The 24,203-nt window shown below is 43.4% G+C and overlaps 1 protein-coding gene across 4 annotated transcripts in view; it reads right to left on the bottom strand.

Annotated features, from left to right (window-relative positions):
• Marchf1 (membrane associated ring-CH-type finger 1) overlaps positions 1-24,203 on the bottom strand; it is a 447,397-nt gene that overhangs the window by 7,782 nt on the left and 415,412 nt on the right. For 2 of the 4 annotated variants that reach the window (XM_050162239.1, XM_050162242.1), the window contains one exon: positions 9,137-9,284. In XM_050162239.1, the coding sequence (XP_050018196.1) occupies positions 9,137-9,284 (148 nt within the window). The remainder of the gene's footprint in view (positions 1-9,136; positions 9,285-24,203) is intronic. The other 2 variants (XM_050162243.1, XM_050162241.1) reach the window with 1 other exon arrangement.

Genomic DNA, 24,203 nt, shown 5'->3' with positions numbered 1-24,203 from the left:
TTCATTAGCGCCCGCTCCAGTGAGAAAAAGGATGCAGTTTGTGCCATGAGGTTGACAAAACACCGAATTCATGCTTCAATTAGTGACATTACTTCCCGCTACTCTCTGTGAAACTGCATGATCTCTATTGCCATAGCATTCTAGGTCAACCTTTGGTTTTGACCCAGAAAAACAATGTTTTTGCTGTCTGAAAAAGCAAATGCCCTTTTCAAAATACTTCACATTGTCTATGAAGAATTCCACTAGAAATGCTACTAATGTCTATTAATTCGCTTTGGAGCAAATGGAAGGACTGAGAATATTAAATTGGGGGGGGGGGGTGCTGGAGACCGTCCGGACTTCCTGAGTCACAACTTTGGAGAAGTCCCACGGGTCAAACTTAGGTACCTCAGGCTTCACCACAAGTGCCTTAACTTGCTGAGCCATCTTGCTCCTTTTTGAATTCCCCGCAGCTGTCAAGTTAGGAAGGCAGGTGATCACGCTAGATCACGCTAGATGATTAGAACAATAACAAAAGCCAAGCCGGAGAGATAGGTAGCTCAGCTGTTAATATTTAAAGGGACATGATCTCAGTTTATGTTGTTAGAGTGCTTACGTCTACTTTCCAATTTTTGCCCTTCAGTGTACTGTCACATGTGCGCGCGCGCTCACACACACACACACACACATCACAAATATTTTAAAAAAATAGCCAAACTCCTATACAGTTTAACTGCACCTGCTGTTCTAACTAATCTCCTTCCTTTGCCAGACAGATAAAGGAACCTATGCTTGACCATGCAGCTGCTGGTTGGGGTGCCGGCTCTCTCCAGGTGCAGCGGTTGACTGTAGAGACCAGCCCACCCTGCTCAGGCAGAACACATGCCTAATCAAAACACAGAATGAGGTGAAACAAATGGTCGCTGTTCTAAGTCACCATGTGTGGGTGGATTTTTACGTCGTAGAGACCAACTGACACATTGCTTAAAAAATGGAGGTGAAAGTCAAGCCTCCCCATGGAGTTCTTGGTGTTAGCTCAGTGAAGAAACGGTGTGGCATGTGAACAGCCACTATGGTGGTCCGAGTGACTTGAGGGTTCCATGCCTCTGGCTGGCTAAGCTGAACAGTAAGAGCAGAGATTTCTGTGGTGCCCACACTCAGATATTTCTCACTTCTTGTGGGCTCCAACTTCCGGATGCTTCCAGAATCCAAGGGTCTGAAATCCAGTTAACTGCCAACCATGGCATTGACAGAGAGGCCGCTGTATACAGCCTCACCATATGCACCCAGCATCCCTAGCTATTTTAATTCTTTTCACCAGAGGGATACCTTAAAAAGACCGCCCAAAATCAATGAAAAGGTCTTTACACAGAAGGAAGGAGCAGCCGTGTGCACTGAATTTGTTAGGGAGTTCTTATTTCAAGCTTCCAAACAAATGGCAGTGGCTTATAACTTGGGCCACAGTTCCTGGGCCTTTCAGACACGCTTCTTCCCTAGGAATTCTGTCTCTCAGAAAATGCAGAGCCAGCTCTCTGTCCTCTCTGGCACACAGACTAGGATATCTTAAATATATCTGTTCTCTCTTTAAGTCAAATCAGAGAAATCAGAAGGCACCAGATGGGCTTGTAATGTGGCTGCGGATCAAGCAAGTTAACATTTTTTTTTCTCATCTGTAAACCAGTGTCTATCTCTATATCTTTCTTTTAAGTATGGTATTTCTTAGGGCTCTGGATACCATGTCACGTGACTGGGAACACCTAGGATGTTTAAAGCCTTTAAATCTCTCAGCAGTGAAGGAGAGGGCCCAGAAGCTGCAGGGACACCGCATGTCTTGACAAAATATCACACTGCTAAGCTGGAATGTGGCTGCCGGCGCTTTGATCACACGCACAGGAAGTGTGCTTGGCTTGATGCTCTCTGCTTTCCCCTTTGCAGCTTCGTAAATTAAACAAGACAGTGTATATTTTTTCTCAATTTCTTTTAATATTCCAACCAAGTTCTTACATAATATTAAAATTTAAAATTCAGTGTAAATAAACTACGAATGGTGTGGCAGGACACATATATAAACACATCTCAATTAACCCGATGCAAAAACCCGCTTCATGGTGTCTGAAAGCGAGTCATATCAAAGAGCCTCTAGAAGGCACAGAGTCTAGCTTTCTTGGTTTCCCAAATGAGGAAGCTGTGCTTTGAAGAGATGATTTCCTTCAGCACAACTGCCAGAGAAGAGACAGAGCTAGCACCCTGGCCTGCATATTAGGGCTGTGCTGATCTCCAGAAGTCAGCTACAGTTATGGCCACGGCTGTGGCTATGGCTACAGCTATGGCTACCATTATCACTTTGGCTATGGTGACGGCTGTGGCTACCATTATCACCGTGGCTATGGCTACAGCTATAATTACCATTATCACTTTGGCTATGACTGTGGCTACGGCTGTGGCTACTGTTATCACTTTGGCTATGACTATGGCTATGGCTGTGGCTACTGTTATCACTTTGGCTATGGCTACTGCTACAGCTATGGGCAGTGAACTGTTCTGAACTTCCACCAATGCCAAGTGCTCTCTGAATAATAAGACGTGGTCCTGACCTAGAGGAGCGACAGCCAATATTTGGTTGCCCAGTGCCAAAAGATCAGCCCTGAAAACACAGCAGTATTCTAAAAGATAATAAAATCCCTGTAGAAGAAACATTCAATTCATAGCACAAACTATTATTGTTTTTAATAGGTCTTTTTTAAAATTAATTAATTTATTTATTAAAGAATTCTGTCTCTTCCCCACCACCACCTCCCATTTCCCTCCCCCTCCCCCAATCAAGTCCCCCTCCCTCGTCAGCCCAAAGAGCAATCAGGGTTCTCTGCCCTGTGGGAAGTCCAAGGTCCTCCCTTCTCCATCCAGGTCTAGTAAGGTGAGCATCCAAACTGCCTAGGCTCCCACAAAGCCAATATGTGCAGTAGGATCAAAAGCCCATTGCCATTGTTCTTGAGTTCTCAGTAGTCTTCATTGTCCGCTATGTTCAGTGAGACCGGTTTTACCGAGGGGTGCACCCACACACTGAGACAATGGGGATGTTCTATTGGGAACTCACCAAGGCCAGCTGGCCTGGGTCTGAAAAAGCCTGGGTTAATGAGTCTTTTTTAAAAAAATAAAATAATATACTGAACTATTTGTGTAGAACATGAAAGGAAGAAGCAAGAGGACCAATTGCTGCTCAAGTGGAAGAGGTAGTGACAGCAATAATTTAGATTGCTAATGTGAGACAGGGAGGTGGTGTGCCATGTGGGGGGCACCAGACACGCCTACTCTAAGAGAGCAGCATCTTCAACTACACAAAGGGCCTGTTTATCTCCTGTTGTCACTACAGGAAAATTCACTGCTTCAGACTCAGCATCTGTCCTGGTTGGAAAGGACAATTTGTTCCTCTTTAGACATTTCTGGAGGTTTTCTGGATGGATTTTAAATACCTTAGCTTTTTAAATTATACGTTCCTTCTCCAGTAACTTCAAAGGTAAATTCAGGATCAGCATTCACAATGCCTGAGGAAGATGAAGATGCTAAGAGCTCAGCCCGACGGTGTCATCTCACAGTGTGTGTGTGTAGCGGGGGCTTCAGACGACTCTGCCAAATATGCATGCTGCCCTGTCGTATGTGGGGGAAAGGCTGTCCCACAAGTACACAGCTCTGTGGAGAGCCACAGACTCTTCTGCTCCACAAAGACCTGCTTCCTAAGCGACCAAAGATACCAAATATAAAATAATACCAAAGAGAGAGATGATCTCATTCTGGTTTCTAATAGGCAGAAGAAATAATACAAACACTATCTAATCTCCACATGAAAGTCAAATCTGGATTATCAACTAAACTTTTTTTAAAAAAGAGTTTCATATAGCCTACCCTAGCCTTGAATTCGCTCTGTAGCCAAAAATGACTGAACTTCCGATCTTTCTGTCACTTGCCTGTTCACCAAGATGACGGATGCAGCCATTGCACCCTGTTTATGTGGTCATGGTGACCAACATCACTGCCGCTACCAGGCAGGCACTCTCCTAACTGAGCTACATCACCAGCACCAAGGTCTTGATTGGAAAATCAGACTTCTGTAGGGGTTTTTGCTGTCTAAAGTATTGTAGCTGTGTTGTGCTGCAGACGGCAGTGCTGAAGAAGTGACTCATGGCCCTTAGAGGTCCCCTAGAAGACTGTGAGTGAGTCCCAGATCATTGGGGCATTGAGTTATTTACAATGGTGGAGTTGGCTTTTGGAGATCGTGACTGTGCCTTGGTCCTTCCTTCTCGGAGAAAGCATTTGAGTTAGTTTGATTTTTACAGGAGCTGGCAGCGGAAAGACTTCGAACTTTTTAAAGAGACTTTGGATTTTTACAGAGATTGGATATTTTTAAGAGACTGAACTTTTGATGTGTTTGAATTTATAAGAACTGTGCCTTTTAATGTTATGTATGTTTTATGACATGTTATTAATATTAAGGCGCCATCTTGTGGATACACGAGGAAAGGCACTTTCTAACTGAAAAATGATGTTTAAGTATCAAGTTGGCAAAGGGTCAGTTGTATTGGCCAGTTTTATGTCAACTTAACACAAGCTAGAGTCATCTGATAATTAGGAGCCTCAATTGAGAAAATGCCCCCATAAGATCTAGCTGAAAGACACTTTTTTCCTTTTTTTAAATTTAATTTATTTTTTAAAACAATCTTTTCTCATTTTACAGATCAATACCAGTACCCTCTCCTTCCCCACATCCCACTCCCTCATCCCCCCCCATCCAATCCTCAGAGAGGGTGAGGCCTCCCATGGGGGTCAACAAAGTCTATCACATCACTTGAGGCAGGACCACACCCCCCCCCCATCTAGGTAGAATAAGGTATCTTTCCATAGGGGAATGGGCTCCAAAGAGCCAGTTCACGCACTAGGGATAAATACTGGTTCCACTGCCAGTGGCCCCACAAACTACCCAAGTCACACAGCTATCAATCACATTCAGAGGGCCTAGTTCAGTCCTATGCAGGTTCCCCAGCTGTCAGTCTGGAGTCAGTGAGGTCCCACTATCTCAGGCCAGATGTTGCTGTGGATATCTGCATCATGGTCTTGATCCCTTTGCTCATATTCTCGCTCCTCCCTCTCTACAACTGGACTCCAGAGTTCTGTCCAGTGCTTAGCTGTGGATCTCTGCATCTGCTTCCATCAGCTACTGGATGAAGGTTTTATGATGACAATTACGGTAGTCATCAATCTGATTACAGGGGAAGAGTAGTTCAGGTACCCACCACTATGGCTTAGATTCTTAGCAGGGCTCATCCTTGTGGGTTCCTGGGAATTTCCCTAGTGTCAGGTTTCTCTCTAACCCCATAATGGCTCCATCTATTAAAATATATCTTTTCTTGCTCTCCATCTCTTACCTTCCCCTAATTCAACCTTCCTGATCCCTCATCTTCTCCTCCCCACTCTCCTTCTCCCCTTCCTACTCCCTTTCCCCCCTCCCCCCAATTAACTCAGGAGATCTTCTCTATTTCCCCTTCCCATGGGGATCCATGTATGTTTTCTGGCTTCTCTAGGGTTGTGGACTGTAGGCTGGTTATCCTTTGTTTTACGTCAAATACCTATCTCTGACTGAGTACATACTGTGTTTGTTTATCTGGGTCTGGGTTACCTCACTCAGGATTTTTTTTTTTTTGTTCTAGTTCCATCCATTCGCCTTCAAATTTCAAGATGTCCTTGCTTTTTAAACTGGGTAGTACTCCATTGTGTAAATGTACCACATTTTTTTTATCCATTTCTTGGTTGAGGGGCATCTGGTTTGTTTTCAGGTTTGACTATTACAAATAATGCCGTTATGAACATAGTTGAGCAAATGTCCTTGTGGTATGAGCATGCATCCTTTGGGTATATGCCTCAGAGTAGTATTGCTGGATCTTGATTCCCAATTTTTTGAGAAAGCACCATACTTATTTCTTAATTGGTAACCAGTGGGAGAGGACTGAGCCCATTGTGAGTGGTGCCAGATTGTCCTGGTTTCTGCAAGAAAGCAGGCTTATCAAACCATGCATGATAAGCCTGAAGAGCAGGCCAGCAAGCAGTACCCCTCCATGACCTTTACATCATCTCCTACCTCTAAGTTCCTGCCCTGTTTAAGCTCCTGTCCTTCCTTCACTCAGTGAGGACTGTTACCTGGAAGTATAAGTGGAAATAAAACCTTTCATCCCCAACCTGCTTTTGGTCATAGTGTTCCATTACAGAAATAGAAACTCCAGTTAAGACAGTGACCCACATAGAAATGAGAAAGAAGCATTTCAAAGAAAATTCTACAAACGAAAGAGTGGGAAAGCTTGGGTATATACTTCTGCACACTGTCTTAGACAGTGATGTGGTGAGCAGAGATAACAACTCCCTACACTGCTCCAAGCCTACTTTGGGCTTCCAGGGAGACAAGTAAATGATGTGTTGACTTAGTTGGGAGACATTCGGTGGGGCTAAGAGTCTCAGCAAGGCTGCATGACACAGTCACATAAGGAGTAAGTCTGGGTGTCCAGGGAAAGCAGCAGGCTTTGTGAAGGCAGAGAAACTCCATAGACAATCAACACTCAAAGAAAGTGGAGGCTCACCCAAAGGTGAGTGTCAGGGGCTGTGGTAACGCGCAACAAGGTGGTGCCTTTTTGGAGCTACACATCCTCCATCAGTTCCACATGCAGAGGTCTAGGGCAATAGAAGGCTGGAATGTACATTTCTAGTGAATTCCTAGGAAACAAAGTGTTACTGGTCCTGGGTTCTTTGAGCTGATTTTCCTAGGAGTTAGGTTAGAGATCTGTGTGGGAGCAGTCTCTTGCTTTTGCACTGACTCTCCCCGTGTGTGTGTGTGTGTGTGTGTGTGTGTGCGCGCGCGCGCTCATGCACGCGTGTGCACGTGCATACATGCTGGGCAAGAGAACTTGGAAAGAATTATTTTGCACAGAGGGAAAGAGCTGAGCAGGAATTTAGAATAGATTCCCAGGGAAAGAAAGATGTTTGATCCAATTGCTGACACATAGGTCCTCGGGGCAGCAGAGTCCCCAGAAGAAATTGGGGTTACATACTAACAATTCTAAGTGGGCATAATGTTTGGATTCATAATTTCATAGTAGTTAATGAACACGAGTCGAAGGTGGGGAGAATGGAGATGGTCTAGGTAAGAGGCTTTGTCTGTCTTTGTATAAAGACACAGTTTTCACATGAATATTGTCGGTGGGGAAGGAGAGAAATGGAAAGCGTCCAGGGATAGAGGCAGAATGCAGAGGATTCGGTGACTGATTTCAGGGAGAAGAGAGACTGGCCAGAGAACGGAGGGGGATCTGGTTATTAGGGATGTCTTTCTTCTGGTGCTGAGGCTGGATGTGGGAGATTGTGTGGATACGGACCTTGAGTCCCTGGAAGACTTCCAGAGATGCTCTCAGGAGGGAGGGAGATGCAAGCTTTGGAGTATATTTTGAGCGGAGTATAAAACTAGAGGGGGTGGTTATGAGCATTCAAGCAGCGCTAAAGGTAAAAGAACAGAAGGATGGCCACGGGAGCATTAGCAGGGGGACAGAAGAAAGGAGGGGTGTGGTTTCTTCTCCCTGTGAGACTATTAACCTCCTGGCACTGTAAGCACTCACAACTCATGTGTCTCAGGCAGCAGACAAGCGCAGCTGGCTAAAGAAGAGGGTTTCCCATGGAAATCTTGTCTGCATATGACATATGTGAAATGAAGTCCTGCTTCGTGTACATCATCACCATGTGGCCAAGTCAGGAGAATGTCTAGTCATGCAAATACGAGGTTCTCCAGTGGGGGCTCTACTTGGTCATCCGAAAGTAGGAAGATCTGCCCTGAGTAGCTAGGATCACCCTTTACTCCTAACGGGGAGAGTTGGGTGACGTGAAATGGGGACAGTCTGCATCTGTTTAGGCATGGCCAGGTGTCTGGTACTTATTATGTGCAATCATTGTTTTAAGATCCTACCTGCAGGGATGAGAATGAGAATTTATTAAATCCAGATTTAATATGAAGCCTTGCATGCGAAAACTTTGGGGAGAATGATAGTGTAGCAAAACCCCGACATTTGCTGTAACTGATGCAGTTATAAATGAGTTGATGTTACATAAATGAATTCTAAAAAAAAAAATTTCCCATCCTACCTGCTTCTCTTGTATTTAGACTTTTCTTGTGGTTTTGTTTTTAGTAAAGGACACTGGAATCTTCAAGGCTGTCTCTGTTGCATCTTCCCTTATACTACTGTGCACACCAGGAGTCCTGGAGGCCAGGAACCTTCAAAATCCCTGCCACTTCTGGGAGCTCCCAGTACAGGCAGGTTGGTATGCACTGCTGCCCCTAAGTGGACAAGCCTGAGAAGGTTTTAACCTTAAGAATATACCTGGACACATTCCTTCACAAACTGGGTGTGGCTAAATTTTTCAGCTACAGTGCTAATCCCATGCATCAGTTACCCAGTACATATCTGTACTACAGTGGTGTTACTGTGAGTCTTCAAAGAAGCAGCAGGTAGGGTGAATTAAACAAAACTTTAAAACCCTCTATCCACCCCTCCCCTTTTCTTTCTTTTCTTTGTTTCTCTGTGTAGTCTTGGCTCTCCTGAAACTCATTCTGTAGACTAGGTTGGCCTCAGATGCAAAGATTCCTTTGTTCTGCCTCCCTAGCGCTGGGATTAAAGCCATGTGCCGCCACCGCTCTGAAACTCTCCCCTTCTCTAATGGTTTGTGTTCTCGTACTGGACCGAGCTTGATGTTCCCTGAGCCTCTGGGAATTCCCAAGAAGTGAATGATAGCCATGAATCTCTGACTCAAAGGTTCTCCGGGACCTAACACTTCCCAAGTCCTTACTTGGGATCCCAAGTGGCCCATGCTTTTTAGACAGAGTTGACCAAGGAGATAATTGGAGAAGGCTCGGCTGCAAGCGCTGGCCCTTGTTCAGGTGTCCTACCTGGAAACTAACAGAAACCTAAACTTCAGCAGCAGCTCCCTGTCTGCCCTGGGTGCCATCACAGGAAGCCAGGGGTAGAGGAGGGAGAGAGGCATGTCCTTACCATGACTACAGCAGCAGCTCCCTGTCTGCCCTTGGGTGCCAGCATGGGAATCCAGAGGAGGAGGAGGGAGGGTGGCATGTCCTTACCATTGTCGTTACCTTGCTTGATCTCCTCTGCCGTCCGATCGATCAGCACATACAGAGACCACACCACGCAGGTGACGGCGATGACGTGGAACGTGACGGAGCAGAAGATTTTCCTTCTCTCACTTGTGGTCATCTGGAGCTTTTCCCACTGCAAGCAGAAATGAGTCACTCACCACCGCGTTTATAACCAGAACATTTGGCTTTCCGTTTATGTTCCAGGCAGGGATGTGCAGTGCAGAGTCAACATCATGTTTTCTGTTTTACACCATGCTGCTATGTTTATGTAAGTCTCTGCATTTGGAGAGCTAGGAAATCATTGCTGACAAAGGAAAGACAACTTAATTCATAAGAAACAATGTCAAAGTCCCCTCTGTGTGCTGCGATTACCATTAATGAATAAAGAAACTGCTTTGGACCTATAGCAAGGTAGAACTTGGTAAACAGGGAAAACTCAATTAAATGCTGAGAGGAAGAAGGCAGAGTCAGAAGGACCCCATGGAGCTTGCAGAGTCAGATGTGCTGAATCTTTGCAGGTAAGCCACATGGCAATATACATATTAATAGAAATGGGTAAAATTAATATAAGAGCCAATAAGAAACTAGAACTAATGGGCCAAGTAGTGTTTTAATTAATACAATTTCTGTGTGATTATTTCAGTTCTGTGTGGTTGGCCAGGATGAAAAAGCAGCTCCTCCTCCTACATTTGGCATGCCAACGTAGTGGACTAAATAGATGTAATACCATTTTTAGTTTTTTTTTTTAAACATTTTCAAAGGAATCCCTACTCTCCAAATAGATGAAGCTGGTCTGTATCTCATTCTGCAATAGGAATGAGGTAGGTCCCCAATACTGTATGATTTTGGCTGGTGTGGTGATGGATGGTTCAGCTTGTAAGAGTTGGGCATGGTAGTATGTGAATCTAATTCCAGCATGGGGAAGGCGGAGACAGAAGGACACTGGAGCCCACTGGCCAGGCAGACTGCTGGAACCAGTGAGTACCGGTTCAGTGAGAAACACTGTCACAAATCAAAACAACAACGCAGTGGAGAGTGGTGGGTGAAAACACACATGTGTGTACATGTTGCAGTCACATGCGCACACACACACACACACATGATAATAAAGCAGTAAGCTTTCCAGAAAAGATATGCTTTCAGCTTCAGCCCATTGCGGTACGGCATTAACAAGCAGTGATTGGCAGCTTTCGCTCCAGGGATCACCATGTAACTGGACAAGTGTCCTGTGCTTGGTAGGACAATTGGACAAGGATTTAGCAGAGGCTTGAGGGCTGCAAGAGGAAGTTAACGCCCTGTTTACAGCTATCCTAGAGAGATAACGGTTCACACTGGAGAACTGGAAGGAGAACCTGCTGTGGGTCTCTCAGAGTGCCCTTGGCTCTTCGCTGCGTGAAAGTTGCAAATGCTCCAACCATCACATGTCCCCCGAGTCCCACTCCTCAGAAAGCTGGTGACTGCCCCCTCAGTCAGCAAAACAAGAAAGGTCACAAGCTTTAGACATGAAGTAGAAATGAAGTTTTTTTTTTTTTTAATCATAGTTTAAAACAGGTGTTTTCAACTTTTAAAGTCCTGGCCATGGTAGGGTCACCTTTGCATGCTGGGAATATTTATTTTTGTCTCTTGAGTTTCCAGATTTTACGAACCAGTATGCAATGCTTTTTAATAAGCCCTGATTCTTTATGTCTTTGCTTAAGCAAAACGCTTGGAATTCCTGAAGAGTCCTCTCTTTCCCTGCCCTAGCAACATGTGGGATTCAGTATAGTTCAATTAAAAGCAGGAAGGACTTGTATCTAGGTCCAGGATCAGCCACTAGCTGGAGTTATTTACTTTGTCTGCACCCTGCTTGCCTCATGCTCAGGAGAAGAGTTTGTGGTAGCCAGCAGGGCAGGGATTGAGACTAGGGGCAAGGATCCAGGTTTGGGGGGCAGGGATCCAGGCTGGGGGCATGGATCCAGGCTAGGGGAGGGATCCAGGCTGAGTGAACAGTTGCCATTCCTCGCTTAGCCCTGAGGTCTCTTGTGATCCCTGATAACTTCTGCACTTCCAACCTTCTTGGTTAAGGGCAGACATCACTTCTGCCATCATTTTCAGTGGCTAGCTACCTGGGCATCAATATTTTGTCACATAGATCTAGGAATTGCTCCTTTGATCCGTGTGTTAGTATTTTTCCCCTTTGCTATCCGGGTATCAAGAGCATCGTGACCAGAAAGAGTATCCACAATCATCCTGCAACCTCAAGGAAGAAAAGAGATCTCAAGCCAAGTCAGCTGCAGCTAGCCTTGTAGTGTCCTATTCCACCCAAGAAACAGACTCTAGTGGGAATCGATCAATATGGAATCGTGAACATCTGAGCACTGGATTTCAACAAAACCACTATCACTTCTGAGAAAGACTGATTTTAAGATCTTGTTTTATCTTTGATATTTCTGTAAAGTTAATTGGAATAAGACATAAATCAAAGAATATTACCATTTTCCAATAGCATCTTGTGATTTGATAACTATCTCTCAAATCACCCTGGTATCAAAAAAGATGTGAAGTTGTATAATAATCAATTATTTCTGGACAGAGATCTTCTGGATGCTAGTGCAGGATATTAACTTTAGTAAACACATACAGATATACACACACACAGAGTCCACCTTCAATCAGAAAATTGGCTTTAAAAAATCATAACAATCAGGGCTTCTGAGACAGGAGAGATGGCTTGGTGCTCACTGGCCTTGCCAGGGACCTTGCCAAGGTCTTGGTTACATCGAGTCCTTCACAAGCACCTGTGACTTTAGCTCAAGGTGATGTCATGCTCTCTGGCTTCCCTGGTAGGAAGGCACATAGATACCTGGAAATACAGATGAACAAATCTCTTTTCAAAAATTGGGACTTATATCTAAAAAGCAATTTTATGAAATGAAATATATTGTCTAACATCAGGGGGTCTAAAAATGCCAAAAGTGGATAGGGTAGAAACAAATCATTGGCAAAGAACCCCGTGCCAGGCAATAGGAGCTCAGAGGCTGACCTCATCACGCCTGGCTCCTTTCCCATATCTCTTTAATTCTACCACTTTCTATCTTCCTGTCATACGAGTCAAGTTTTCCTTCGTACCCTGAAACCACATCAACTATGGTTGGCCAAACAAACTGCTCTCTGTAGCTGGCGTGGACTTTGCTTTCAGACTTCGCATCCCCTGGTCTTAGGTCCTTGTTTTCATCACCCTTGGCCTTTGCTCTCTCACTGAGATGACCAAACATCGAAGCACAGAGCATAATTGTTTTAGTCCTTCCTTCCTCCTCTCCCTCCATCCCTTCTTTCTCTTTCCTTCTCTCCCTCCCTTCTTCCCTCCTTCCTCTATTTCCTTTCTCCCTCCCCACCTTCCTTTCTTTCCTAATTCTTCTATGTATCTCTTTGATTTCTAACATAACCCAGGATTTCTAGAGACTCTATACTCTGATAGCTCAAATGATGCTCCTTGGTAGCACAGTCCCCATGGGTCCTTAGCAGTACTGTGTTTTTATATAGTCAGGGCAATGAGTTTCCAGCCATCTGTTTCAACTATTGCCATAATTTCATTTGCATAAATTCAAAGCTGCATTTTAACTGTTTGGAATTTTCTGAGTCTTCTTGTATTATTACTGTGGAGTTAGTCATATACATCAGGTCTGAAATGCATTGCATTCTGTAGACACCATAACACAATCCATCATGTGAATGAGAGTTTACGCACACCTCTCAAAGGTTCTGTGGCGTGACACACTAGAGAAGCTTCTCGAGGTTCCAATCTAGAGCGGCAGTTCTGAAGAGTTTTCCCCAGAACCAGTGAGGGTGCTGGGGAGTTTATTAGTAATCTATTGTTTGGGGTTCCACCTCACAGTTACCAAATTGGAAACTGTGGCAACAGGGCTCCTGTAATCTGAATTTTTTCGATTATTTAGTGAGTGAGTGAGTGAGTGAGTGAGTGAGTGAGTGAGTGAGTGAGTGGTGCACACATGCCACAGGATGGCTGTGGAGGTTGCAGGACAGCTCTATCCTTAGACTGTGTGGATTCTTATATTAAATGCGGGCGCCCAGGTTTGGCACCAGGGCCCTCGACCCACTGAAGCATCCCGAAGGTCTGCCATCCTGGTGTGAGCGAGCCCTCTGGTTACTGTGGCACAGGTGAAAGCCTGAGTTCCAATGAGGGTCTTTTGTAGAGTGGCCTTGGCGGAGTGCTTGTCACTCCCAATCACAGACTAGAGAAGGCGACAGAATCAGCAGGACTTGACTGTCTCTAAAGTGAATATGTCATGCTGAATGAAAGGAAATCATATAACCAGTGAATTTGTTTAGAATAAAGTGGTTGGCAGTCAGTTCATTGCTCACTAAAACAAGCAGTTCCATTGCATTTTTAGTTTTACTTTCTAAATTAACGTTGAAGTGGCAGGAAAACCTATTAAAATAGAATCACGTTATAGTTTCAAGTACTTTGGGAGGGAACCAAATCACAGTCTGAACATTTGTGAGGCATAACTTTTGAGATAAAAAGTCACAGCTACACCTGTAGCCAACCATTTAAGAACACCAGAAGGAAAGTTTACCCCTTCAGATCTTTAGTGGCATTCCTAAAAGTTTGATGGATGCTAGGAAAGCCACCCTGAGACAGAGTAGCTGGTTGAAGTTACTGAGTGACAGAGGCAGTTACTGTCAAAGACAAGTCAGAAAGTGTCCCTGATGTGAGCCTGTCCCTACAGAACGACACCCAACTATCCATATGGATGCCCAGGCTTTGTTGCTGATAACTAAACCCTTACATGTTCTTTATGTGAATATTGGTGTTGCTTGGCACCTCTGTTAATGGGCCATAGTGAAAGGACAGTGTGTGTGTGTGTGTGAGTGTGTGTGTCCAGTTCCTCTGTTGCTCTTGACAATAGGGACAAGAGGAAAGGGTTTTGTATCATGACATTGCAGGAAAACACATTCAAAGGAATTTTGAATGGAAACAGGAAGAGATGGGCCACATATCCAGAGGCGCCTGTGAAATACCCAATCAAAATAGAAATATTGTGTTGTCATTCGAGGAGTTTGTACATGGGTTAGTTTAGGATTAGAGGAAGTCATGGGTATCTGGTTGAAGTAAAGATAATAGTGCAGGCAGTTAGCTATCTTACTAAAAATGACAGCTTAAGTTTACTCCAAAAGGAGAAGAACAGTTGAGAATCTCAAATCAATAGCCTTGTGTGGCTAATGCTCAAATTGAGTCGCCTTTTGCCTTTTGAACTCTCGAGTCACAAGAATTCTGCAAACAAGGCAGTAAATGTGCTCTGTTCTGGGAGGCTGCTATAATTCCAAGTAGTTTCCAGTGTTGGTTGTGAGTAATCTGGATTGTCATCTTGATAGGATTTGAGGTCACCATGGAAACACATTTCCAGGTGTGTCCGTGAGAGATTATTTAGATTCTGTTAATTAATTGACATGGGGCAATCTACTCTGAATATGGGCAGTATTATGCCAGAGAGAGAGAGAGAGAGAGAGAGAGAGAGAGAGAGAGAGAGAGAGAGAGAGAGACTGAGCACAGCACACATTGCTCTGCTCTCTGCTTTTCACCTCCCTTGCCACAGTGAGCTGGATCCCCTGAGACTGTGAGCCCAAATCAACCCTAGCATCAGTTGTCACAGTAGTAAGGCAAGTAACTAACACAGCCAGAAGACAGAGCCTTGTGGAGGGGAGCCACTTCTCTGCGCACATGTACAGGCTGTGATCCAAGGAATACTTAAGCTAAGATGGAAATTTCTGGGGTCAAATTCTAGCTCTGCCAATAAAGACTGTATAACTCACCTGAGGTTATTTTGTTTATTTGTTTGTTTTCGGTTTTGCCTTTTTTTTTTTTTTGCTATTTGACAGCCAGTAATTTATTTACATTACACATGGTCAAAGAGCATTCAAATAAGGACTCAAATAAAATCAGATATTCAAATCTTCTTCAAACATCATAGCCGATGATGCCACGCTCGCCTGTGCTCTCTCTGATATCAGAGCCACACCTCAGTGGCCACCAAACCACTCTGCACAGCTTCCTGAACTGTAAGTTGTTTGAAGCCAACTGTTACAGCACTTTGAATTCTCTGTCCTTTCATTTCCTCACATCTAAAGTGCTGACAAGAATGGCTGGTGCTGGTAAGTGCCAGCAAATGCAAATACTGAAGAATACCCATAGGCTAAAAAGGATCTGGTGAAGCTGGGCAGTGGTGGCACACGCCCTTGATCCCAGACCTTCAAAGGCAGAGGCAGGTGGATTTATATGAGTTCAAGGTCAGCTTGGTCTACAAAGTGAGTTCCAGGACAGTCAGAGCTGTTGCACAGAGAAACCTTGCCTCAAAACCCAACCAACCAACCAACCAACCAACCAACCAAACAAACAAACAAACAACCAGTTAACCAACCAACCAACCAACCAAACAAACAAACAAACAACCAAACAAACAAACAAACAAACAAACAACCAAACAAACAACCAGTGAGCATTTCTCAGTTATCATAATGTGGACTCTGTCGTCTCACATCCAAGTGGACTTGGGTTGTCCTCACCCTGTGGATTAACTCAGAATGTTGGTGCCATCTCTGAGGGGTAGGGATCATATCTGATTCTGCAGAATTAAATCATCTACTCAACCAGTTTTGCAACAAGGGCTAAATTTTTCTGAGTATCAAACCTCATAACAATAGGATTTATTTTGTTAACTATAGAGACAGAGAGAGGTAAGGTAAGCTGCTTTGCATATAGTAGGTGATATCGTCTAAAAGACTATATACTTTTGGTTTCTTCATCTGTTAGGAGTGAATACAATATATTACAGATTATCTCAAATGCCCTATTTTATGTTTCCTGATAATAAAAGGTGAAGGGACCCAAACACCCCAAGATTGAAGGTACAGCTCAATGAGTCATTCCTTATCAAAGAGTCCTTCCCTAGCACGCATGAGACCTGTAGTTCAAGTCCATATACAAACATAAGTATCCCAAGGCTTCAATGTGAGGTGTTTGTGCAAGGTTATGTCTGTTACGTGAAATGCAGAACTTGGACAGCAGTGTGGACACATCCCAGGGAGCTATCCTGACTACCTCAGCAATAGCAGTGCTCTTGGTTCACGTGGATTTTTAGAGACCTCAGATTGTTAAATTTCCTAAGGTGTTTGAAGCCCCAAGAGAGTATTTTCCTGTGAAGTGTCCGGTTAGAGCTCACTCACGTGATGCTCCTGCCCTCAGAACAGTGAAGTGGAGAAGCGGAAGCCACCAAATGTAGCTTGTCAAAAACCCCAGGGGTCGCTAGAACACCATTTTAAAGATGTAGGATGAGGAGTGGTTAGTTAAAGCCAGAGCAGCAAGGGGATGTTGAACAGATAGGGTGGTTATGTTTGTACCAGGAACTGTGAAGTGTAGCTCAAGCTGTTACATACATGGTGTACTCTGATGATGCAGAGAGGAGTGTCAGTTTGCAGAAGAGAAACCATCTGAAAGCAAAGATAATGGCAGAGTCTGGGACCAAAGAACATGGAGGACATAAAGTGAGAACGGGGAGCAGAGAAAGAGCTGGAGAAGGAGCACAGGTCAGACGCATTCACCGTACACCTTGGAGTGCCACTGGAGCCAGTTTGATTGACACTCCTGTGAACCATACACTGACAAAGAGCTTTACTTTACTTGGGGCAAGTAACCCACCCTCCTTATATCTCACTTTCCTCTTTGGTAAAATTGGGGAGCAATATTATCTGCTTTAGTTTGTGCTGTTGGTGCTCAACCCAGCATTGGGTACACACCAGACCACTGAGCTACAGCCACCGCTCTGCAATGCTGTCCCTTGTGTGGGTGAGGTCATGCCGTACATCACACACATATAAACAGCACACTGTAAGTCAGCAAACTGGGCATCGTAACAAAGTTCCGTCAGGTGCGCGGTAGGCTTCAAACAATGGTAATGATTCATTTATCTCACTGTAGCACACTTGATCTGCCTGGGTCTCCACCATCTCTTTCATTATCCCGCTTTCACTCATTTTCATAGACTGCATCATGTCTGCGGACAGCCGAATTGGTAAAGCTTCAAGTGACTGAAGAGCCGGACCGCGTGAAGCAAAGTTGGTCAGGAGTTCGGAAGTGAGCAGGCCTCCAGTCTCTTGACTGAAGTGACAAAGTGACTGCATGCCACCTGAGCATATCCTTCTGCGTGCCCGAAGCCATCCCATTACGAACTGTTGTACCAAGAATGGATACAAGACGGTAGTATCCAGAGAATGAGGGCAACGAAGAGGGTGGGACGTGATCAAAGAACAGGTGCCTTTTCTTGCAGATAATTTAGAGCCACAATTGGCGGGGTGTACAAGGGACAGAAACGGAGCACAACTGAGACTAAAGTTCTGTGTTGTCAACTTTACCTAAAATATCCTCCCTAAAATACGTGTGCATTATATATGCCTACACTATAGATTCATTAATATTTAATCGTGCGTAAGCCCGATACTAGATTATCGAGATGTTTTCTTTTATACCGTTCCCCTCATCGCTCCATTGTTTTCCACCAAGCCTTTTGTGATGGGTTTTTCCAGCAACATTTTTGTAATTCGGGCGTAGGGGATGGCACAGCAAAATTTTCCACTAGAGGGTGCAGTGCTACCACGAAGACGATTTGGGAGCTCAGAGGAGAAAGAGAAACGTGTTTCTGATTAATCTATCTTGAGGGCACGATAATATATGCTACCCAGACACATCTGTGTGGGCCTGGTGGGTAGGCAATTAAAATGGCAAATTCTTAGGCTGTGTCGTGGACTCATGGCTCGGGGTAGGAACTACGAGTCTGTATTATTAGTGTGAATTCCAATGGTTTCGTGTAGGGAAAGGACTGAGAGTTACTTCTCAGAGAAAAGAAGTATTTAGAAGAATATTTTAGAGAGACAATGGAATATATAATAACAGTTTTGTACTAGTGATCCTATTTTTCCCTCCTTTTTAGGTTTTCCCCAAATCTACCTATATTGGAGTTGCCATTATCATGTTAAAACATAAATTAGTTAAAGATCAATTAACAGATTAAACAAAGTTTTTTTTTTTTTTTAAAATATTGGTTATTCTGTTTTCTCCTGGAGGTTCTTGGGAGAAATAGCAAATCATTTGCTTTGGAGAAGTCAACAGGGCTGTTTCACCATGTTGATGCCTCAGCAAATCTATGGTGCTATGTTCACGGGGATACTTAATTGTGCACCCAAACTGTGTAGGGTGCACACAAAAGGAACTGCATTGCATTTCTGAAAATTTACAGTTTCTCTTCACAGTAGATTTAGGGGCTCCTGGAATCAACACAGCCAAGTGTCTATTGACCAGGCTGCTCTTGGGAAGCCATCTCAGCTGATTTCTGCCTGGGGTGTCTTGTTTGTTCCTCTTTAGTGATTCTCCACAGCACGTGTCGGGGCTACTCAAGCCAGATCGCTCTTCCATCGCTCAGTGATCATAACCTTGGATGGAGGAGGGTTTCCATTTGCCAAGCAGACTCACAGAGACTGGGAATATTAGAAGACAGGCTGTTTGTCTCTTGGAACAGAGTCAGTCAATATTGCCTTGGCTGCCCTGCACCTGTGAATGTGACCAAGCTGGTCTCAAGCCTGATACAATCCCCCTGCATTCCAGGAACTGGGGTTGCAGGTGTGTACCTCCAGCCTAGTGAGAAAGACATTGTTTGTTTGTTTATTTATTTATCTATCCATCTATTATTTATTTATCTGTCATTTATTAATTTATTTATTATTACTACTGGTCTTTTGAGACAGTCTCTCTACAGAGGTCTGGCTTTCCTGGAATGTACTGTATAGACCAGGCTGGCCTCAGATTCAGAGAGATTCACCTGCCTCCTGGCCTGACTGAAAAGATACTTTAAATTGCTCACTTTCAATCCCTCATTTTCTGGAAGAAGAAACAAAGGCCCAGAACATGAACCTGGGGTGACAGTAGATTTTTTTAAAATTAATCTAATAAAGGAAGTACCATATTTTACAGGGCGCTGTTCTAGGTGTTGGGAAAGATCGCTGATTAGGGTGGCAGCCGTGGAATTTAAAGTGTTTATTAGATTAAGAGGCTGTGTAATTGCACATCAGTAAGTGATAATAGGCTTTGATTTTATAAGCACTTACGCTGCTTTTTCAATTGCATTTCATTGTGTTGGAAAATATTACTCTAGAATATTCCTTTAGGTGGCAGCAAAGAGAGAGAGAAAAGTTTCTCCTTGCAACCCACAGTAAACTCCCTTCTATAGACAATCCTTTGTCTGGACTTATTTCCTTGGATCAGAAACAGTCTTATCTTCCCAATCTGTCCCAACTCAATGCTACTGTCAGATCTCAGTATTGCACAGAAAATTCAATTAGAGCTGATGTTCTTTTCTAACTGAGTCTTTTAACCACTTTATTTTGAAACAAATCTGAAACATTTATATTGCATTGCATCGGAAAGGGAAGCAAGCTCAGTTCTAATGTATAACTCATTGATTCAGGTTTTAGAACTAGTAACACATTTCAATAAATAGTATCTGTGTTAAAATATAAGAAATCAGTTTTAAAAGTATTTTGATATGATGCATGACTTTTTAAACTTGACATTTTAGTCTCTATTCTTTTGTTTTTATTTTTCAAGACAGGATTTCTCTGTGTAAAAGCTGTGGCTGTCCTGGATCTCATTTTGTAGACCAGGTTGGCTTCAAACTCTCAGAGGTCCACCTGCCTCTGTTTCCTGAGTGCTTCTACTCTTTACTGATGTGTACATATGTGGAAGAGAGAATGGTGGATATGTCTGGAGGAATCTATGGGAGTCTGATGTCTCCCTTTAATATATGGGCTCCAAGGGTCAAACTTGGGTTGTTAGGTTTGGTGGCAAATGTCTTTATGAGCTGAGCCGTCAGACATGGACCATGATGCCTGAGCATTTGACCCAGTATATCATACCAGAACCTGTTACTGCCATTATGAGATCTAGCCATAGAACTTCCTCCTGGACCTAAAGATAGTCCTTCTTTCCTTCCATTCTTCCTTCCTTTCTTCCTTCCTTCCTTCCTTCCTTCCTTCCTTCCTTCCTTCCTTCCTTCCTTCCTTCTTCTCTATTTTTTCTTTTTTCTCTTTTTATTTCCTTTCTTCTTCCTTTCTCATTCCTTCCATCTGTCCTTTCTCTCCTTCTTTCTTCCTTTCTGTCTCTCATCCTTCCTCTCTCTTTTTTCTAATTTCTTTCTCTTTCTTCTCTATCCTTCTCCCTTTTCCTAATCCTCCTCCTCCTCCCCCCCCCTTCATTCAAAAACCACTGATGTTTCTAAGCATGCCCAATTTCCTCTTAAAACTTTTGTGCAGAATATTGTGCTTATATTTCCTGGGTACCAACCATGGCTTTTATGAGTTCTCTAAAAGAGAACTGATACATGTTCCATATTAGAAACGTTTGCTTTAAACTGTACTACCATGACTTAATATAAATATGAGCTTGCAAAAAATAGGGAGGCATTGGACTGGGTTTGAGGTTCAGAGACTTGATGTGTTTGGAAAATAGAGTGTGTTTGTGACAACTGGCCAGATGTCCTCATTTTCCATGAGTACAAAGGGTTCCACATCCCAGAGCTGATTCTCAGCTTACTTGGTAGTGGGAGTGATGGTTAATAATATTGTTACTTTACAGAATATAGAATCATCGAAGAGGTAAACTACTGGGCATGTCTATGAGAGAGTTTCTCGATTAAGTGCAGTGGAAATACCCACACTGAATGCAATTGGCACCATGTCGTAGGATGAGGTCTTAGACTGAGTAGAAGGAGAAAGTGGGGCTGGTGAGGTGGCTCGGTGTACAGAATTTGCTGAGCAAAACTCATGATCTGAGTTCAGTCCTTGGAGCCCAGATAATAGGTTGAAAGAGAGAAGCAATTCAATAACATTGTCTTGGACACAATAATAATGTAAAAACTGATTGTTATGTGAATTCAGACTGTGAATGCAATACGGCTGACTGCCTTATGCTCCTGTCACCCTGCCTACCCTGTCGGTCACCATGGTATTCTCTGTCACTTTCTCTGTCACCCTGTCTTCTCTGTCACTGTCCCTGTCTCCCAGCCTTCTCTGTCCACTTCCCTATACTTTCAATTTATAAACCAAAGCAAACCCTTCCCTTCTTAAGTTGCTTAATTTGATAGAAATTATTGTCATAGCTATAAGAAGAGTAACAAAATAAGTGGGAGAAAATGAGACATGCTCATTCACATATGGGAACAGTCACATGTGTGCCAATATTGGCATCACTGAAGGAGGACTCTTTTCACACTACCATGGATAATGTCTTCAGGGAGAAATGGGTTTGGAATAAGGACACCCCCAGGGGCCTCAGGCTCTAATTCAGTTGTGAGGATGCCAGAGTGATTTCTTGGGCATTAGGGAACTGTGCCAGATTGTTTCCTGCAATGACCCCTTAGGTTAGCATGCTCTGTGAGGAATTCCTGAGACTTGGCAATATTCACATTCTATACAGATGCCATATTTCTGTTGAATGTTTAAGAATATGAAGATGTCATGGGGGACATTGCTCAGTCAAAGAGCACTGGCCTGGCATTAATCCTCAGCATGGAGGACGAAAAGGAAAACTCTTACTTTAAAGACCTATTTTGTAGTTGGCTACGTTCTGTCCTTTTTATTAGAAATCTTATGAAAATAGGGTGGCCTTGCTTCCTTTTCTATACCCTTCATTACCAGTTATCTATGACTGAGGCTTACTCTTGATTGCTGAATTTACTACATACTGAACTGTTTCCTCTATTGAAGAATCAACTGCTAATTTCCTTGGAATCACTAGATCTCATTCTGGCAGAAGGAATTACTATGTAGTCTGACATTAATCTCATTATCTCTTCTAATGAGAAGAAAACAACAAAAACGAAAACAGCCAAACCCAAAGAAATTGCATGAGGTGGTTCATGAACTTCATCCCAGCACCTAGGAAACTGGGGCAGGGAGACATCTCATTTTTGAGGCCATCTTGGACTGTATGTGAGCTCTCAATCAGCTTGGGTTACAGAGTGAGATGCTGCCTCACAAAAACAACCAATCATGGCCCGTTAGATGGTTCAGTGAATAAGGGCACCTGCTGCTGAACTGGATGACTAAAGTCCAACACCCTGGTCCCACACGTAATGTGGGATTCCCCTCTGTATGCTATGGATGTGTTCCATTGCCATTGGTTAATAAAGAAACTGCTTTCTGCCAATGGCTTAACAGAATATAGTCAGGCTGGAAAAGATAGAGAGAGAGAGTAGGTGGAGTCAAGAGGAGATGCCATGTAGTTGCCCACGGAGAAAGATGCCTGCCGGAACCTGCTGGAATCTTGTCAGTAGGCCACGACCTCATGGTGATGCACAGATTAATAGATATGGGTTAATTTAAGATATAAGAGCTAGCTAGCAATACACCCGAGTGATTGACCAAGCAGAGTTTTAATTAATACAGTTGCTGCGTGATTATTTTGGGTCTGGGCAGCAGGGAACAAATGAGTAGCCTTTGCTTACACACATGTTAGAAGGAGAGAATCAATTTTCATGGGTTACCTTCTTACCTCCCTATGTGTGCTATGGCTCATGTGTGTACATGTGTGCAAGTACATGAACACACACAAAATAAAAGAATTAAAAAAATAACCAATCAAACTAACAACAGCAACAAAGAAGTAAAGTTGTCACTAAACTGAAAATGAGGCAGGGCTCTAATATTTCCATCTAAGTATCTCTTTTCTATTGATGTTCATAAGCATCTTCTGATTGACTGTGCTATAAAGGGAAGGTTCAGGGAAGTTTAGATTATCTTAAACTATGCAGTATCATCTGGGACAGAGGTTTGGCTGAGGATGTGCATAAGAAAAAAAAGGTGTAAGAAGAGAGGAAAGTGGCCAGGTAGTCAAGACTCTTGCTACTTGGTCTGAGTCAAGCAGTACAGTTTAAGATTGACACAGACTGGTTAGTAGGCAGAGAGAAATCGATGGCTTTCCCTGAAGTCCTTCATGCAATTGCTTGCAAAGAAGTTTTACAATTACTTGATATAGAAGTCAATGCCATAAAAGATATGATGTAAGCTAGCCTCTTCTGGAGGAAAGAATGCAAATAGTATGTCTGTCCTTCTGAGGAGACAGGGATGGGGGAGCAGAGGGAGGAGGGGCAGGATGAAGGTACTTTTCTGGTGATGAACTCACCAATTGTGAGGTGAAATCTACAATGTGGCCAGACCCTGGGCTCAGATTCATAGGAACAGATGAGGGCCAGCCTGAGCTATGCAGAAAGAGTAAACGAACTTCTGGCACTCGCAGGAGGCAGATGACAGACGTGGAAGTCCCAAGTCATGGTAATCAAAATGGGTAACATTCACCAAATCTCCAGTCACTATGTGCATGGGGTTCTTAGCATTAACAAAAGGCCATTTGTGCAGCCGTGAGGATGAAGGGGAGAAAAGGGAGTAGCTTCTAGCCCTACAGTACTCCAGAGGAGAGCACCCTCATTCTGCTGTGAGAGTAGGTCTCACCAAGGATGACTTCTGCTTTGGAGAACACTGTCACTCTTACGGGTAAACTCCCCTAACTTCCTGTCTTCAGACTAAGTGCGTATTTATAACTGCTTCAGGCTTCTCACTTCCTTTCTTCTTATTTTTGAGGACAAAAGGGTCTGTAAAGTCCAAATCAATCGTGTCCTGCAACGATTGACCGAACAATACTTTTCCATTTATTTTTACTTGTCTTTCTTGGTAGTGCCTTTCCTCCAACATGGGAATTTACCTCTACGTTTTTATATTTCATTTCACGTTATCATTTTTATCAACTTCCTATTCACTGGAGATAATTTATAAAATATAGAAATTTAAAACAGATAAAAATTATTTGTAATTTTGCTGGCAGTTTTTCTTTTTTATATGTACATTCAGATCTGCTGAAATGAAGCATTCAAACTTTTAAAAATGTAATTATAATAAATGTAATTATAATTCTGTGTCTGTTTTGTTTTCTTAGCACTTGAAGGATGGAGTG

The sequence above is a fragment of the Alexandromys fortis genome, unplaced genomic scaffold (assembly GCF_014885135.2).
Source record: "Alexandromys fortis isolate MF-2015 unplaced genomic scaffold, M_Fortis_MF-2015_v1.1 scaffold_110, whole genome shotgun sequence".
NCBI lineage: Eukaryota > Metazoa > Chordata > Mammalia > Rodentia > Cricetidae > Alexandromys > Alexandromys fortis.
The sequence above is the reverse complement of the archived record's forward strand: the minus strand, read 5'-3'. Positions and strand labels throughout refer to the sequence as shown.